This window comes from Narcine bancroftii, chromosome 2 (assembly GCF_036971445.1).
Source record: "Narcine bancroftii isolate sNarBan1 chromosome 2, sNarBan1.hap1, whole genome shotgun sequence".
NCBI lineage: Eukaryota > Metazoa > Chordata > Chondrichthyes > Torpediniformes > Narcinidae > Narcine > Narcine bancroftii.
The window spans coordinates 85,373,456-85,390,733 of record NC_091470.1 but is presented as its reverse complement, the minus strand read 5'-3'; the positions used below and the strand labels follow the sequence as shown (position 1 = coordinate 85,390,733).

The window sequence follows — 17,278 nt, the reverse complement described above, 5'->3', positions numbered from 1 at the left end:
TCGTCTCATTTTTCTTTATCACCCTCTTACTGTTGCTATCTTCCAACAGCCCTGGTTAATATTTTGCTAACTCTTTTTGATATATTTCTAGGTTTTTCTTTCCTTTGGGACTTATGGATTCTTCACCTGCAAACTCTCTTCTGCTCCCCCTCCCACACCAAGCCTTGGTGTGATATGAAAGTATCACCAAGATATCCAGAAGTTGGTTAACAGTGAACATAAAAAAATGGAGTCGAGGGAATTTTTGTGGTTATGGGAATGTCAGATCCATGGCATGAGGTCCAACAAAATACCTCACTCAAAATGTTGACCATTTTTGTTCCTTCCACTGATGCTGTTCAACCTGCTTAGTTTGTCCAGCAGATTGTGTTGGTGCAATCTCTTTTATGCCCCCATCCTTGTGGATGGATGGTGGGTGGAAAGATTTCAAGAGTTCCTGCAACAAACCGATATTCATGGTGCGTGTGGAATCTTTGTCAAGACCACCAATGGCCTAAACATCTTTGGGCCTTGCCCCTCTGAGAGAGTCATTTGCTTGTAAACAGGCTCTTTGACCCACTGAATCTGTGCTGACATTATGCACACATTTACACTGACTCATTTTGTTTTCACATTTCCCTCAACTCTTTCCAAATCATTATCATCTGACTATAAATGTACAACCAGACGAAACAGTGCTTCTCTGGACAACTGTGCACACACATACCAGTACATAATAGAACTTAGAAATCTACAGCACAGTGCAGGGCCTTTGGCCCATAGTGATAACCTACTCTAACAGTCTAGAATTTCCCTACAGCATAATCTTCCATTATTATCAGTTCTATGTACCTCTTTAAGTCTCTTAAAAGATCCTTTTGTACCTGCCTCCACCACCATTGCCAGCAGTGCATTCCATGAAGCCATAACTCTCTGAAAAACGTACCTCTTGCATCCCCCATACTTACTCCAAAATTCTTTGAAATTATGCTCCCTTGTATAAGCCATTTCAGCACAGGGGAAAAAAAGCCTCTGACCATCCATATAATCAACTCCTTTCTTTATCCTGTACACTGCAATTGGGTCACTCTTCATTGCTCCAAGGAGAAAAGACCAAGTTCACTCAACCTTTAAGGCACATTCTCCAATCCAGGCAGCAAGCTTGTAAATTTCCTCTTCACCCTCTCTACCAGCATCCACATCCTTCCTGTACTGAGGTGACCAAAACTGAACACAATAATGCAAGAGGGGTCCAACTAAAGTCTGGTACAGATGCAACATTACCTCATGACTCTTGAGCTCGATCCACAATTAATGAAGGCCAACACATCATACACGTTTTCAATGCTATCAACCTGTACAGCAGCTTTGACAGTTCTATCGACACGGGCTCCAAGAAATCTCAGTTCTTCCACACTACTTAAATACCTCCCATTAACATTATTTCTGCCTTCAAATTTGACCTCCTGAAATGATCCACTTCACACCTTTTGGGGTTAAACTCCAATTGCCATGTCTTAAACCAGCTCTGGTTCCTATCAATATCCCTCTGTAACCTTTGTCAAGCCTCCAGTCTATCCAACACCACCAACCTTTGTGTAATCTGCAAACCTACTAATGCATGCTTCCACTTCCTCATCCATGTCATTTATAAAAATTACAGAGGTGTTCCAGACGCCATCCAGAATACTGACCATTTCCAATCACCCTCTGCCTTCTATGGGCAAGCCTGTACCCACAAAGCAAGGCCTCCCTGTATTCTATGCCGCCTTACTTTCTCAATGAGCCTTGCATTGGGAACCTTATCAGATGTCTTACTGAAATCTATATTGGTACAACTCCAATAATCCAAAATCAGATTCTCTGAAATCCTCATTTATCCAAAATTTTTCGGAGCCAAACTGACCGGGAACATTGGGTTCCCGGCGGCGGCAGCAGGAACGTCGTGTTCCTGGCACAAGCAGGGCCTCAGTGGGAAGTGTCGGTGATCGGCAGTGGCCAGCATTTTTTTTTTGGTGAGAATTAAACATTATTTTAATGCTTAATTGTTTGTTGTTTAAACACTGTTACAAGTGATTTACTGTTGCTACTGGGGCTTTTTATAAAAAATGACCAGTTCTCTGAAAAAACTTTCTCCGAAAGGAGCCTGGTCCCCGACCATTTCGTATTATTGGAGTTGTACTGTACACCACCCATGCTCTGCCTTCATCAATGTGCTTGGTTACATCCTCAAATAAATCAGTTAGACACAACCTTCCCCTGACAAAGCCATACTGACTATCTCTAATCAGATTGTGATGTGTCTTGAGGTTATAGCTCCGGAAATGGGACACGCACAACAAGGAGTGCAATTGATACTGATTTAATAAGCTGGCTGCTCTCTCTTATACAGTCAGGCTGACCCTGGCTGCCATGTCTCTGATGGGCCTGGCTAGTGTTCCTTCAACCTCTGATTGGTGTCCTCATGACCCGCTGTCGGTGATTGGCCCATTTTGCTGCAGTGTCATTAATGGGTGTAGTTTGTGCTGTCCCGGGTGCCCATTGGCCCTTTTGTGATCTGGCGATTGGCTGGCTGAGCCTGTTTTGCAGCGGCCTTTGGGAACAGACAGCTTGCGCCTCATGCTGCCTGTTCGATTGCTGTGTTCGAACAGTGTCTTCTGTGTCGGCCTCTGTGTTTTTCTAAATGATGCCTTTCACAATCTTCTCCAACAACCCACCCAACACTGAAGAAAGACTCGCTGGTCTATAATTTCCTGGGTTATTTCTACTCCCTTTATTGAAAAGGGGAACAACTTTTGCAACCCTCCAGTATTTCTGTCCCCATTGACGATGTGAAGATTATTGCAATCTTCTGCCTCACTTCCCACAGCAGCCTGGGTAAATCTTGTCTTAACCTTGACCCTAATGTGATTTATCCAACTTCATGCTTTTCAAAAGCTCCAACACCTCCTCTTCCTTAATGTCAATATGCTCATGTTTCACCACACTTTAAGTGATCCTCACAATTGTCAAGGCCCTTTTATCTGGTGAATACTGAAGCAAAGTATTCATTTAGAGCCTCTATTACCTTGTGACTCTATGCACGCGTTTCCATTATCATCCCTTACTAGTCCTACCCTCTCATGCCTCATCCTCTTGTTCTTCACAGACTTGTTGAATGCTTTGGGGTTTTCTTTAATCCTGCTCATCAAGGCCTTTTCATGGCCCTTTCCTAAGTCCTTAAGCTCTTTCCTCACAATCTTGTAATTCTCTTGAGCTCTATCATTCCTATCTTAAACCTCTTGTAAGCTTCTTAACTAGATTTTCCACGACCCTTGAAGACCATGGTTCTTTTACTTTATCCTTTCAGAGACCTGGGACCAGAAAACAAGGGTCAGCAATGACATGAGGTGGAAATTGGCTGGGATAGGGTGGCAGAATACACTCAATAATTTGACAAAATAAACAATGGCAGGTATTTAAAAATAATGTGGATGAATTTCATAAACTCTACATCCCCGATTTCAATAACATTAAAAAAAAATATATTGTTGGAAATCAAGGATAACATGAATATTCAAGAAGGCTGATAAAATAGGCCTGGAAAATCTGTACACCTGAAGACGGGGTAAAAATGAGAATATTCAGCAGAAGACGAAGGGTGTAATTTGAATGGGGGAAAATTGATTTTATGTGGCTGTGAGTCTATCTTGGTGAGCATCATGTCTATCAGTGAGACCAAACTAACATTGTGAGACATGACATTACAGGTAGTCCCTGACTTCTGATGGGGGTTCCATTCTGGCACTCCCATATAAAGTTGAAAAAAATCATAACTTGAAAAAGAATACTGCACCTACAATTTTTTTTATAATTAAATGTTGAATACAATACAACATGTTGAATACAGAGACTGCGAGTCTGGTTGAGTCAACATTGCGAGAGAGTATGTGGCATGCTACTCTCGTGAAATCTGCCATGGCCCAAAATCGCGCAAGAGTAGCGTGCCACATATTGCAAGCATGGGGACACATTGGAACTCAAAATCTAAAATTTGGGTTCAAACCATTGTAACTGAACATTTGTAAGTCGGACTATCGTAAATTGGGGACTATCTGTACAACCTCCTCTGGTGCTTTGTTTTGAGCTGATTGAAGTTGCCAAATGTAAGTTTTGTACTTGTTGCACCACAGATTATTCTTGTTATTGCAGGTGGATTGAAACAGATGTGCGTACATATTTAAAAAGTTATTTATTCTTAGACATTTATATTGCAAAGCATTTCTTGTAATTATGGAAAACCTAATGCATAATTCCAAAATATTAGATGGATATATTAGCATAGTTGGTATGGTTGGAGTATAGAATCTAATTATACAATTTTCTTGCTGGGAATTTCACTATTTTGAATCATTACTAATTATGTCCATATCTCTACAGAGAACATGCAGAAGGCTCAAGTATAATTGTGAATGTGGATGACAAAATTGCCAGCATTAGAAATTTCAAGGTAAGTGATCTTCCCTCTGTATCTGCTTCAAATCAGCATATATTCTGATGCAGGTAAATTGTGGGTTTTGTCCACAGAATTTTAACAATGCATCTAAGTCCATGCTGGGGGGAAAAAACGTAACAGGTCAGACAGTGTCTGTGGAAAGGGAAACAGTTAACAGTTCAGGTCTATGATCCTTAAACAGTCCTGTGTAGTGAACTGGGATTCACTAGAAGTGTGCTGTACTGACGACTGGTCCCGCTTCCTGTTTCCTTCCCCTGGGGCCCGTATATAACCCTAGTTTCCTGCCTAAACCCAGAACCCCTCTGAAGCCTGTTCATGAACCCTACCTAAAAGCATTTGTTCTCCCTCCAGTCAAATGTGAGCTTTTATCTATGCTACAATTTTATTAGCTCACAAACAAGGATGGAGGTGTTATTCAAGCCCAGTATGCTGTTAATAGAACCCCCCCACCACCCCCCCCAGTCCCCTGATGCAGTTGAGTTCACATTATTGGCTAGACTGCTTTCAGGCCTACCTGAACACGACCAGTCACGTCTTCCATACAAACGAGCTCCAGAGGTAGGCGCTCATCTCAAGGGTAGGGACGAATTGGTATGCAGTCGTCCAAGACTGTCAGACGTGAGAGGCTGCCATCGAGGTGCTGAAGGCCCGCTACATGAAGACCCTGAACGAGGTCCTAGTGAGGCACTGGCTTGCCCTATTCCGCCAATGGCCCGGAGCATTTGTGGATGCTGGCTAAGAAGTGCAGATATGAGGCCGCTTCGGGCCACGTCCAGGAAGATGAACAGATCCGGGACACTCTAGTCGTAGGGGTCCGCTCAAGGTATGTGAGGCAGTGAATGCTCAAGTTGGGAAGAAAGGACCTCGCTAGCCATGTCAAGCTGGCAAAATCACTGGAACAGGATAGTCTTGAGAACAATGACCTCAAGGCAGCAAATTCGCACTCTCAGGTAAGCACCTCCAAGGACCAGCTGCTCCCACTATGGCAGCCCCAGCTCTAATGGCTGCAGCTTCCAAAGCCCGGAGGTGCTTTTTCTGCGGCAAGGACTAGCACCCCCATGCCTGCTGCCCGGCCAAAGACTCTGCGTCCTCCAGCTGTGGGAAGAAGGGACATTGGGTGAGGGTCTGCTGCGCGAAGGGAGGTCTGAGGAAGTCCACAGCCTGTACTGCTCCTGGATCCGATACCAGCCTCAAGCTGTCTGCCCCAGACTCGCCTGAGATCGCCTGCTGTGCAAACTGCCACCTACGGAAATGGTGCAAAAAGGCTCGGCGGTCATCTTGCAGCGGCCCGATTTTGAATTCAGCGCCATCAACATCGTCAGAGGAGGGAGGGCAGCCATCTTACTTGTGAACGTCGACTCAGGACCTGCCACGCGAGGGAAGAACACGGTGTCTCCGGCAACCTAGCATTGCTGGTCCTCGACTTGAATAGACCTCACCAGCTCAGCAACTTGATGGTGAAGGTAAACAGACATTTGGCCAAGTGCCTGATTGACACAGGCTCCACAGAAAGTTCCATAGACTCACAGATTGTGCAAAAATATAACTTAAAAATGTACCAGTCTAATTATCAAATCTTCCTAGCATCCCAGTCCCATTCTGTGCATGTACAAAAACTTTGAATAGTTCATGTCTTTTTAAGGGGGGAGTTTTGTAAATTTCACATGTACATTTTAAATGAATTGTATGCTCCAGTATTGTTGGGTCTGGACTTTGTGTCACCTTAAAAGTGTGACCTTGGAGTTTTCTCGTCCCCTACCCCGGTAACAGTTTGGAACAGAGGACCCTCAAAACCAGGACCCACTTGCAGCCTCTCCAAGCTGAACGTCGACCCTCCCCTCTATTCCCAAACCTGTCTGCCAACTGTAAGCCCATTGCCACCAAGAGTAGGAGGTACAGCGCGTCAGACAGGGAGTTTATGAAGATGGAGACCCAGCGCCTGCTGGAGGAGGGGATCATCGAACCCAGCACCAGCCCGTGGAGAGTGCAAGTGGTGGTAGTAAAGGGGGAAAACAAGTCCAGGTTAGTGATTGACAGCCAAACAGTTAACAGATATGCACTCCTGGACGCTTACCCCCTCCCTTGCATTTTGGATATGGTGAACGATACTGTGCAGTATAGTCTTTTCGACCATCGACCTGAAAGCGGCTTATCACCAGCTGCCAATCCATTCTGAGGACCACCCGTACATGGCATTTGAGGCTAACGGTCAACTCTCAATTCTGGAGGATCCCTTTCAGCATTACCAATGGGGTGTCTATTTTCTAGCGGCAGATGGACAGGATGGTGGACGGATACGGGTTGAAGGCTACCTTCCCCTACCTCGACAATGTCATCATCTATGGCCACACTGTGTAAGACCATGATGACAATCTCCAGAGCTTTCTTCACGTGGCAAGAGTCCAGAATCTCACCGACAATTCTGACAAGTGTGTATTCAGGTCTACGCGACTGGCTATCCTTGGTTATGTGGTGGAGAATGGCGTTATTGGCCTCTATCTTGATAGGATGCGCCCCCTGTTAGAGCTTCCTCTCCCAGAACCACAAAGACTTTGAGGAGATGCCTGGATTTTTTCTCATTGCGCCCAGTGGGTCCCTCAATACGCCGACAAGGTTCGTCCCCTCTTAAAGGCCACCACTTTCGGCCCAAGCCCAGATGGCTTTTAATTACCTCAAGCTACATTGCAAAAGGCGCCAAGCATGCGGTAGACGAAAATCTACTTTTCCAAGTGGAAAGTGACGCTTCGGACGTAGCCCTGGCTGCTACTCTCAATCAGACGGGCAGGCCAGTAGCCTTTTTCTCATAGACGCTTCAAGGACATGAGCTCCAGAACCCATCTGTGGAAAAGGAGGCTCAGGCCATTGTAGAAGCCGTAAGGCCTGGAGGCACTGCCTGGCTGGTAGAAAATTTACACTTCTCAAGGACCAGCGCTTTGTTACATTCATGTTCAGCAATACCAAGAGGGGAAAAATCAAGAATTACAAAATTGCTAGATGGAAGATTGAACTTTCCACCTACAATTTGACATTGCCTACCAGCCAGAGACCCTTAACGACCCTCTAGACACCTTGTCCAGGGGATGCTGTGCCTCTGCACACACCAGTCAACTGTGGACCATACACAACGAGCTCTGCCATCCAGGGGTCATCAGCATGGCTCATTTTGTCAAGTCCTGCAATTTTCCTTACTCAATAGAAGACATCAGGGAATGACCAGGTCTGCGCTGAGTGCAAGCCACATTTTTTTCACCCTGCAAAAGCGCACCCGATTAAATCATCCAGGCCCTTTGAACGGCTCAGCGTCGATTTTAAGGGACCTCTCCCCTCCATGAATGGCAACATCTACTTTCTCTCGGTCATTGATGAGTATTCCCACTTAACCATTCGCCATCCCGTGCCCAGACATGTCTGCCTTGTCTGTTATGAATGCCCTAGGCTCTATTTTCACCCTGTTTGGGTATCCCGGCTATATTCATAGTAACCGGGGCTCAGCCTTCATGAGCGACAAGTTGCGTCAGTACCTGCTAGTGAGGGCCATTGCATCCAGTAGGTCTACCAGTAACAACCCCCGGAGGAACGGACAGGTTGAAATAGATAATGCCATGATATGGAAGGCTGTCAAACTTTCCCTGAAGTAAAAAGGCCTTCCAGACTCGCGCTGGCAGGATGTCCTCTCCATTGCGCTCCACTCAATTGGGTTGCTACTCTGCACTGCAACCATTGCTACTCCTTATGAGCTCATGGTTACATTTGACAGCATGGCTCACTCATCCAGGTCCAGTCCTTCTCAAGAAGCACATGAGAAGAAGCAAGACCAACCCCCTGCTGGAAAGGGTGAAACTGCTCCATACCAACTCCACGTACGCCTGCATGGAGTACCCGGATGGCAGGGAGGACATCGTCTCCATCAGGGACCTGGTACCCACCAGAACAGGGTCTGTTGCCTCAGGTGCCCCACAAGCTACCAAGCCTTCTCTCCCCAACCCCGCTCAGGGCCTCAGGGGACCTGGTTCATGAGGAGAGTGAACCCCCCCCTCTATCGTTGAGCTGGAGCCCCAGCCCACAACTCTTCTAACACAGGCAGACCAGGAGACTCAAGGAGCCCAAGACACTCCGGTGCTAAGCGCTCCATTGTAAATATTTCTCTTCTGTGTCTATTACGGGCTTCTAATCCTTGTTCTCTATCCACAAATCCTTAATTCTGTGGGACGGGTGAATGTAGTGAACTGGGAATCATTAGAAGTGTATTGACGACTGCTCCTGGTTCCACCCTGAGGGGACCCCGTATATAACCCTGGTTTCCTGCCTCAACCCAGAATCCCTTTGAACCCCGTTCGTGAACCCTACCTGTATTGTAAGCTAATAAAAGAGTTTGTTCTCCCTCCAGTTGAATGTGAGCTTTTATCTACACTACAACCTGTTGAGTTTTTCCAGTATGTTTGAAATGTTTTTTTTTGTTCAGCATTTTTTGTTTTAAATTTCAGAATTGCTGCATTTGCAGGTTTTTTTTTGATTTGCATTCTCAACACAATGTCCATGGTTTAAAAAAATCTGGGAATTGTTCTTCATCTAATTCTGACATCATACACTGGCCTGCTTTTGGATCTTCTGGACCATTTTAATGATCCTTTGTGTTTACTTCCTGTCCAATGCTTTGCAGCTACCATACCACACAATGTTGTAACCAGGCAGAGAACTCTCAATTATGGTCCTGTAAAATGCAATCAAAATGGGGGCTGGTAGCCATACCCTCCTCAACCTCAGGAAATATTGCACCTTCCTGATTAATGAGGAGGAGTGGTGGGTCTGAGAGAGGTTGTCCATTATAAGCATACTGAGGAACTTTGTGCTGTCCACTCTCTCCATGGCTGAATTATTGATGTGTAGCAGTGAGTGGTTAACCTTCATCTTCCTGACCAATAACAGTAGTCTGCTTTATCTTGTTGAGACTCAGGTTGTTATTTCCATCCAATTTGACGATCCTCCCAACCTCCTCTCTGTAAGCTGACTCAGAATTGTTGCCGATGAGGTCAAATACTGTTGCATCATTCTCAAACATGATGATTCTCTATGAACTGAATCTGACAGCGGAGTCATGATTCAGCATAGTGAACAGTAGTGGACTGAGCACAAGTTGCACCAGTGCTCAGTGTAGTGGGACTTGAGATATTGCTGCCAACTAGGGTCTTTTGAGCAAGAAGTTCAGGATCCAGTTGCAGAGAGGGGTGTTGAGTCCCAGTGAGGTCAGTTTATCCATGAGCCTCTGAGGTCCAATTGGGTTGAGCACTGAGCTGAAGACAATGAACAACAGCCTGGTGTATGAGCTATCATTCTTTAGGTGGATCAGGATGGAATGGAAGGTCAAGACTACAGCATTTGTGGACTGGTTTGGACAGTAGACTAACTGGAATGGTCTAATGTCACTAGAAGGTTGGATTCGATGCATTCCATTACCAGTGACTGAAAACACTTCATAGTGATTGAGGTCCATGCCACCAGACGGTAGTGGCACAGACTTCAACCTAGTTACCGTTGCTGTTTTGGTCCCTGGGACAATGTACTGCTGCAGTGCGTTGTCTGAGTTGAAACCTGACCTTTTATGTTGTAAAATATCATCTTGCTAATGTGAACTGCAATTCTTAATTTAATTTCTTTTAAATTGGGACATTACATCTCCAAAGGTATGGGGCCTGCTATACGATTCCACCAGCTGAATCTTTGTTCTGTTGGAAAATCAATTACTGGATTTTCTGTCAGGTCAAACGAGGGTCAATTAAAAGCCTGAAGTTACTGCTGCAAACTTAACTGCAAAGGATATCATGAACAGCAAATGCAATTTACTAAATTGGAAGTTCTGCAGGTGAATTTCTGCTTCATCAGTCAGAACTGATTGGAAGAATCAAGGGTGGGCATTGGTCTTCTACAGTTGATTGGGAAGGTACTGTGATCTGGAAACTCAAACTTGGGAGTGTCAGTGGGAACAGACATTTTGGAAGCAGGAAATGACAGTGCAGAGGAAGGTGCATGTGATTGTGACATCACGTTGGAAGCGTCAGAAATCTTGGGTTTTTTGGGACGTTGGAGAGAAGACTTTGTGTAGATGGAGGCTGTAATTTGGAAGATCTCCAGAGGGAGTAAGCTCACTGACTGGAAGCAATGGCCTGAGGTTCAGTGGTTGGATCACAATTTTATTTTGTTAGTGCAATACACAAAAGTGCTAGAGAAACTCAGTTGGTCATGCAGCATCCATAGGAACATTTGTGATTTGTGCTCAACCTGCATTGGACCTGATTTTTCTGAATATTTGGTCCTGACTGTGGTACAATCAGTGGCCAACTGCTGCTGAACTTTTGTTTTGTCCTTGCAAGCTTTCTGTGTTGGTCAGCAGGAAATGCCACATTCAGATCCAATATGATGAATCTCATGACATTTATCATAAGCATCTTACTTTCCGGCATTCTCAGATTTATTCTACTCATTGCTACTGCATTTATTTAACTTAATTCATGATCTTGAGAAGTCGTCAGAATTCTGCATTTGTAGATATTTTCAGAATGAGTTTTCTAGCTTTTGGATATTTTAAAAACACTTAAACCTAAAATGAAATAATAAAATTGCAAACAATTTAAGGTGAAATAAGTGATTTGTATGAAAGCCACTGCAGCAAATGCATTGTCCTTCAACAATTGAAGCATACTACCTGGCTTTCATAATTTGGCTGGCTCATGGACCCGAAGGTCCTGTTACTGTGCTGTATTTCTGTTTAAAATCAAATTAAGTTTAAATTAAATATTTAAAAATTGCTGCAAGTTGACTACTTTATTTTCAATTTGTTACCTTTCCAGGGCTTGAAGAACTTGATGAATAATAAGTAGTTAATAGAATTGGCACAAATGTTTACAAAAGAAAATCAAGTATATTGAATCTACAGCATCTTATCTGTTTGTTTTGAATCTTGTATCAGCTGGACCCATGGGTTGAGAGCCCTGGCGATTCAAGGCAGCGTAGTGTCGAGTTCACCTTCGACTACTGTTATTGGTCAGTGGATTCCGACTCTGCAAATTTTGCACCCCAAGAATTGGTGAGTATTATGGACAATTTTGTCAAGTGTTTAATGATTGTAATCTTTTTGAGTCAATGTTAATGCCTCCTTATTATGCTTCAAATATTTTAATCCATATAATTAAATTAACTATAAATAAAAAATATTTTGGAGGTAAATATTTTTATTTAAAAATTGCACTTTTCAGCCGTCTACAATTTATTTGTCTAAATGATTTTATGATGTTGCACCAACTGGGAATGAACTAAGTTGAAAAAGAGCTTGCAATAAGCAGGAAAGTAATTTGAAAATAAAATCAAGCAGGATGTAAAATGCAACTGCTGATTTGCTGGGAGCTTTTTCATGTTACAGGTGCAATATAATTTCATCCTTATTGTTCATATCATGAATGGATAATGACTGTATATCAGGTTGTAATCCAATCAGCCTGGGGTGGGGGGGGGGGGGTGTTGCAAGGATGTTAGTGATAATAATTTGAGTATTATTGTCAGCCAACAACATGTATCAATTGCAAGTTCCTCGATTTTGTTGGAATTTGTTTATTGTCATAAACATAGCCCAGTTTTTAGATGCACTAAAATTATTGCTTGCTTTGGTTATACAGGTATGTAAAATACTTTAAGCAATGTATAAATTAAATTGTATTATGAAAGAGGAAAAAAATCATATTAAAGATAATATTCACAGTTGCAGTTGTTGCAAAAATGTGATGGTGATGAATATGACAAATTTTTGGTGGTGCTGGAGTGGTGAATGGCTAGCTTTATGGGGAAGGTTCAAGAGCCTGATTGCTGTTGAAGGAACCTGGAGGTACTGGGTTTGAGGCTTCTGTACCTTCTGTCTGAAGGTAGCAGCCAGAAGAGTATGTGACCAGATAGGGATCCTTTATGATGTTGGCTGCCTTTTTGAGGCAGTGCCTCACCTCGATGTTTTCAATGTATGGGAGTTTGATGCCTGTAATTGGCTTGATATTCCACTCTCTACATCCCTCTGTATTCCTGGCTATCTGAGTTTCCAACTAGACGGTGATGAAACCAGTCAGTATACTTTCTACAGTACACCTTAGAAGTTCTTGACAGAAAGCTGAGGCGTTAGTGTGCCGCCTTTACTGTTGCCTCATTAGAAAAAAAATGGCAGTGCTGCTGGATCTGCTGTAACGGCAGCGCTCCCGCTAGTGCAGATCCACGGAGAGCAAAGGGAAGATATGCAGCGCTTCTCTGCAGGGTTCTACTGCCCTGTCCAGCTACTGATGTCTCTGTACATACTTCAAATGGCCTGTTAAAGGAGCTGATGGTGGTTTATTTTTAAATCCTGCAACCGCAGGGTCTGGGCCCAAGATGGCGATGCCTGTGATTGGCAGGAGCCTCAAAGGGTTGCAGACTCTGGGAAGGAGAGGACTGGTGCAGGGCACCAGAAAATTGAGACCTCCCCCTGTTTCAGAAGAAGCAGCAGAGGGGTCTATCCACGAGATGGAATGGTAACCATGGTAGTAGACCAGTGAGGGGCCTTGCAGCTGAAGAACCCAGATAGCGGGCTATTGGCAACTCGAGGCAAGGAACCCATGCAGGTGGCGGGCTGCGGGTGACTTCAGTCAAAGGACTCGCACCAGGCCTTGAACTGCTGGAATCAGAATTTATCGTCATGAACAAGTCATGAAATTTGGTGTTTTGAGTCAGCATCACAGTGCAAACATTTATAACCATCTTACAACATGAAAAAATAAAAATAATAGTGCACAAAAAGTAAGTCAGTTCATTGATTAGGAATCTGATGGCAGCAGGGAAGAAGCAGTTCTTATGCCATTGAGTGCTCGTCTTTAGGCTCCTGTACCTTTTTTCTGATGGTAGCAGAGTGAAGAGGGCATGGCTTGGGTGGTGGGAGCCTTTAAGGATAGGGGCTACTTTTTTTGAGACACTGCCTTGTGTAGATGTCCTTGATGGAGTGAAGTCTGGTGCCTGTGATGTCACAGGCTGAATTAACAACCTTCTGGAGTTTATTCTTGTCCTGAGAGTTGGCGCCTCCATACCAGGCAGTAATATAACCAGCCAGAATGCTCTCCACAGTACACCTGTAGAAGTTTGAGAGTCTTTGGTGATATATTAAATCTCCTCAGACACTGGTGAGCCTTCTTTGTGATTGCATCAACATGGATGCTCCAGGAAAGATCCTCAGATGTTGACACGCAGGAATTTGAAGTTCTTGACCCTCTCCACTACTGAGCTCTCGATGAGGACTGGGTTGTATTCCTCTGACTTCCTCCTGAAGTCCACGATCATCTCCTTGGTTTTGCTAATGTTGAACACAAGATTGTTGTCGTTACACCATTCAAGGAGCTGACCTACATTGCTTCCTCATTGCCGTTTGTGATTCTGCTGACGCTGTGGTGTTATCAGAAAACTTGTAGATGGCATTGGAACTGTGCCTGGCCACACAGTCATGGGTGTATAACAACTAGAGCAGAGGGCTAAGCACACATCTTTGGGTGTGCCTGTATTGATAATCAGTGAGGAGGAGAGATTGTTACCAATTTGTACTGACTGTGGACTTCCAATGAGAAAGTCAAGGATCCAGTTGGAAAGTGGGGTATAGAGGCCTAGAGTTTGTAGCTTCTTGACCAGCACTGACAGAATAATGGGTGTTGTAGGTCAAGCTGTAGTCTATGAATAGCAGCCATTGCTATTTTCAAGGTGATCCAAAGCTGCATGGAGAGCCAGTGGTATTGCATCTGCTGTGGAGTGATTGTGACAGTAGGCAAATTGTGGTGGGTCCAGATCAATGCTTGGGTATGTGTTAATTCTGGATATGACCTGCTCTCAAAGCGCTTCATCACAGCAGAAGTTAGTGCTACTGGGTGGTAGTCCTTTTGAAGCAGGTGGGAACCTCTGACTGCTGCAATGAGAAGTTGAAAATGTGTGTGAATACTCTGGCTCGTTGGTTGGTGCAGATTTTCAGTACCCTGCCAGGTATGCTGTCAGGTCCTGATTCCTTGAGGGTTCACCCACTTGAATGATGTTCTGATGTTGCCCTTAGAGACAGCTATCACAGGGTCCTCTGCCTTTTCAAGGATTCTAGTAGGCATTGTTTGGTTCTTCTCAAAGTGAGCATAGAAGGTGTTCAGTTTATTGGGTAGTGAATTATCACAGCTATCTATAATGTTCATTCTTGCTTTGTAGGCTGCCATAGCTGCCGTGCATCTGTCTCTAGCTTCCTGTAGAATTGCCACTTTGCTTCAGAGATGGCCTTCTGCAGGTCATACCTGGAATCTGGCTCAAAACTGGCTGAAGGGTTACCAGATATTGGAACTGGGATCAGAGGGTGTGCTGAAGGGATTCCTGATTGGGTCAGAGGTTCTTATCTGGAGCTCGGGTTGCTGATGTTTTGGACTCAAGGCTGTGTGGTGTGGGAGCACTAGAGGCAAATCTACGTACTCTCAGTGACTGTCTTTTGCTTCTCTTTGATTATAAGAGATGTCCAGAAATTTCTGCTGATGGCGAATCTGTCTGCCTTGCAGTAGACTAAAGCAAATTTTGTGTAATGTTACACCTGTTTTATGACAGAATAAGAATCTTGTGCTTGCTCAGGAACCTAAAACTACACTCTCCACTGCCATTCCACTAACAAAGACATGTGTGGTTCCTTGGCCTCCCTTTCCCGAGATCCTCAATAAGTTCCTTGATCTTTGTGATGTTGAGCGCAAGATTGTTGTTCTGGCACCACTCTCCACTCTATATCGAGCGTATCATTATCAGCTGTAATACTGCTGCATGAGATGGGATACGAGATGCACTTAATTATGGATCCTAGACCTAGTTTATTTTAGTTATCACAATGATTTTTGAAAAAGGTTAACTTTGGGTGCAGTTTTTATTTGGAGAGCAACATTAAATATAAACAAATCAAAATTAAAGCAGGATAAATCTTTTACTGGGAACAATTTATAACTAATTCATGACAAGGAATCTTTTCCTTGCTCCAAAACAAAAACGTTCACATCATTGAGTCACATATCTTGGAAAAAGGCCCTATGGTCCAATGCATCCATGCTGATCAAGTTCTTTATTTAAGCTAGTCCTGAATCAGCAACTTGGCATGAACCAAGAAATTCTTACTAAGGAAAATGAAAGTTTTAAAAAAAAAAAAAAATGTTTTAGTAATTTTTGTACATAAAACTTGTTTAGAGGGGAGCAAATTATTTTACTTGTATAGTCATGCTTTGATTAAAGTCCACGATATATTTTGTGAATTGGGACGTTATGGGATTTGGATATTGTGCGAACACCATATCATATACTAATGACAGGAGATTAGAAGTGGCATGGGTGTCAGGGTAATTAGACCATTCTGTGACAGCAACATTTGGTGCTGTGGTATTCCTGCATTAGAATAATTGTTGTAGCACATTTTCACCTGCTAGGCCACAGCTTCAAACATCATTAATTATGTACTGGAACATGGTGCCTGGCAAAATGGACTCGGGCTTATTTTCTGCAACACCTCTGCTGGATGGCTGGATTCTTCAGTCTTGTGGCAGCAGTGTATATGACAAAAGGCATTTTGCAGTAATGACAAACAGTGGCTGTGACTGAGAGGATCACTGAGTGAATTATGCAAGTTCATTTACGAGAGATATGTCTGCTGCACCCCATTCTCCGATCAGGATTTCTGAACGGACATATGTGAGGTCAGATATTACCTGAATGGACGTTATGCAGCACATGACTTTAATTACAAAAGTTGGAAAGCATCACTTGTTTTGATATTTGCTACGTGGGAAAGACTTTTTTCACCTTGTAATCTTTAATTTGGAAACTTGCATTCCCATTTTGAGGGTGGGGGTGTGGGGTGTTGGGAAGAATTTTTTTTTGTGGTAAACCAAAACCTGGCTCAAAAAGTTAGTTTATTAGACTTGAAGTATTATCCCCCTAATGTTTTTCCTGACTTGAGTACTTCTGCAAACTCTGACTCCAAGCACAAATACTCTCTTGTATCTTCCTGCTCTGTCTTTTCTTAAGGCCTTATTGATGTCCTGTTCTCTAAAAAATTGTCCCTTCATGTGGATATTTTGTAGGATTGAGTCACACCCTAATATGTAATGTGTTTCAACAATGTCACAATGAGCTAAATGTCTTGATATTTTGAAATATGAACAGCATTGATATGGTAAATATCAATTAGGTATGAGAAACATACTTTCTCAGATTAACTGGGCATTCTTATGAGAATGCAAAGTGTTTAATTTGGCTTACTGAATGCATTGTGTTTGAAGTTTTATTAAGTATTCTATGGCAAGCAGAAAGAGATACAGGTCTGATCTTGCCACTTGGTGCTTGTGAGGGATCTTTAAATTCTTCTAAATCCAGTATAAATAAATGGGATTAATATTTTTGTTGAGATCTAAGAATGAATTGGGGGTTGAACTAATCATTTTAAATATTAATCCATCAGAAACTTTTAACAAGACTGAAAAGTATTAATTGCATTGAGGTATTTATAGAAATGGTTACTAGAACCAAAATATCTGTAAATCTTTTCAAGGGAGATTTAAATAAACATACCGGTAGTTCGCTTTCGATGGCAGAACCAAGTGGCTTGTACTTGCACTTGTAGACCTATAATTGTATCAAAATTGGGTCAATTATAATATCCTCAAATAATTGATTTAACCGCCCGTAACATGCAAAATGTCCTTGTGCTGGTAGTAGTTGTTTTCATGCTAAGCCTCTGCTTCGAAGCCAGCTGAA

At 43.2% G+C, this 17,278-nt stretch overlaps 1 protein-coding gene across 2 annotated transcripts in view; it reads left to right on the top strand.

Annotated features, from left to right (window-relative positions):
• Positions 1–17,278, top strand: part of LOC138753853 (stAR-related lipid transfer protein 9-like) — a 299,188-nt gene that overhangs the window by 10,048 nt on the left and 271,862 nt on the right. For both annotated transcript variants that reach the window (XM_069917341.1, XM_069917340.1), the window contains exons 2-3: positions 4,399–4,468; positions 11,439–11,555. In XM_069917341.1, the coding sequence (XP_069773442.1) occupies positions 4,399–4,468; positions 11,439–11,555 (187 nt within the window). The remainder of the gene's footprint in view (positions 1–4,398; positions 4,469–11,438; positions 11,556–17,278) is intronic.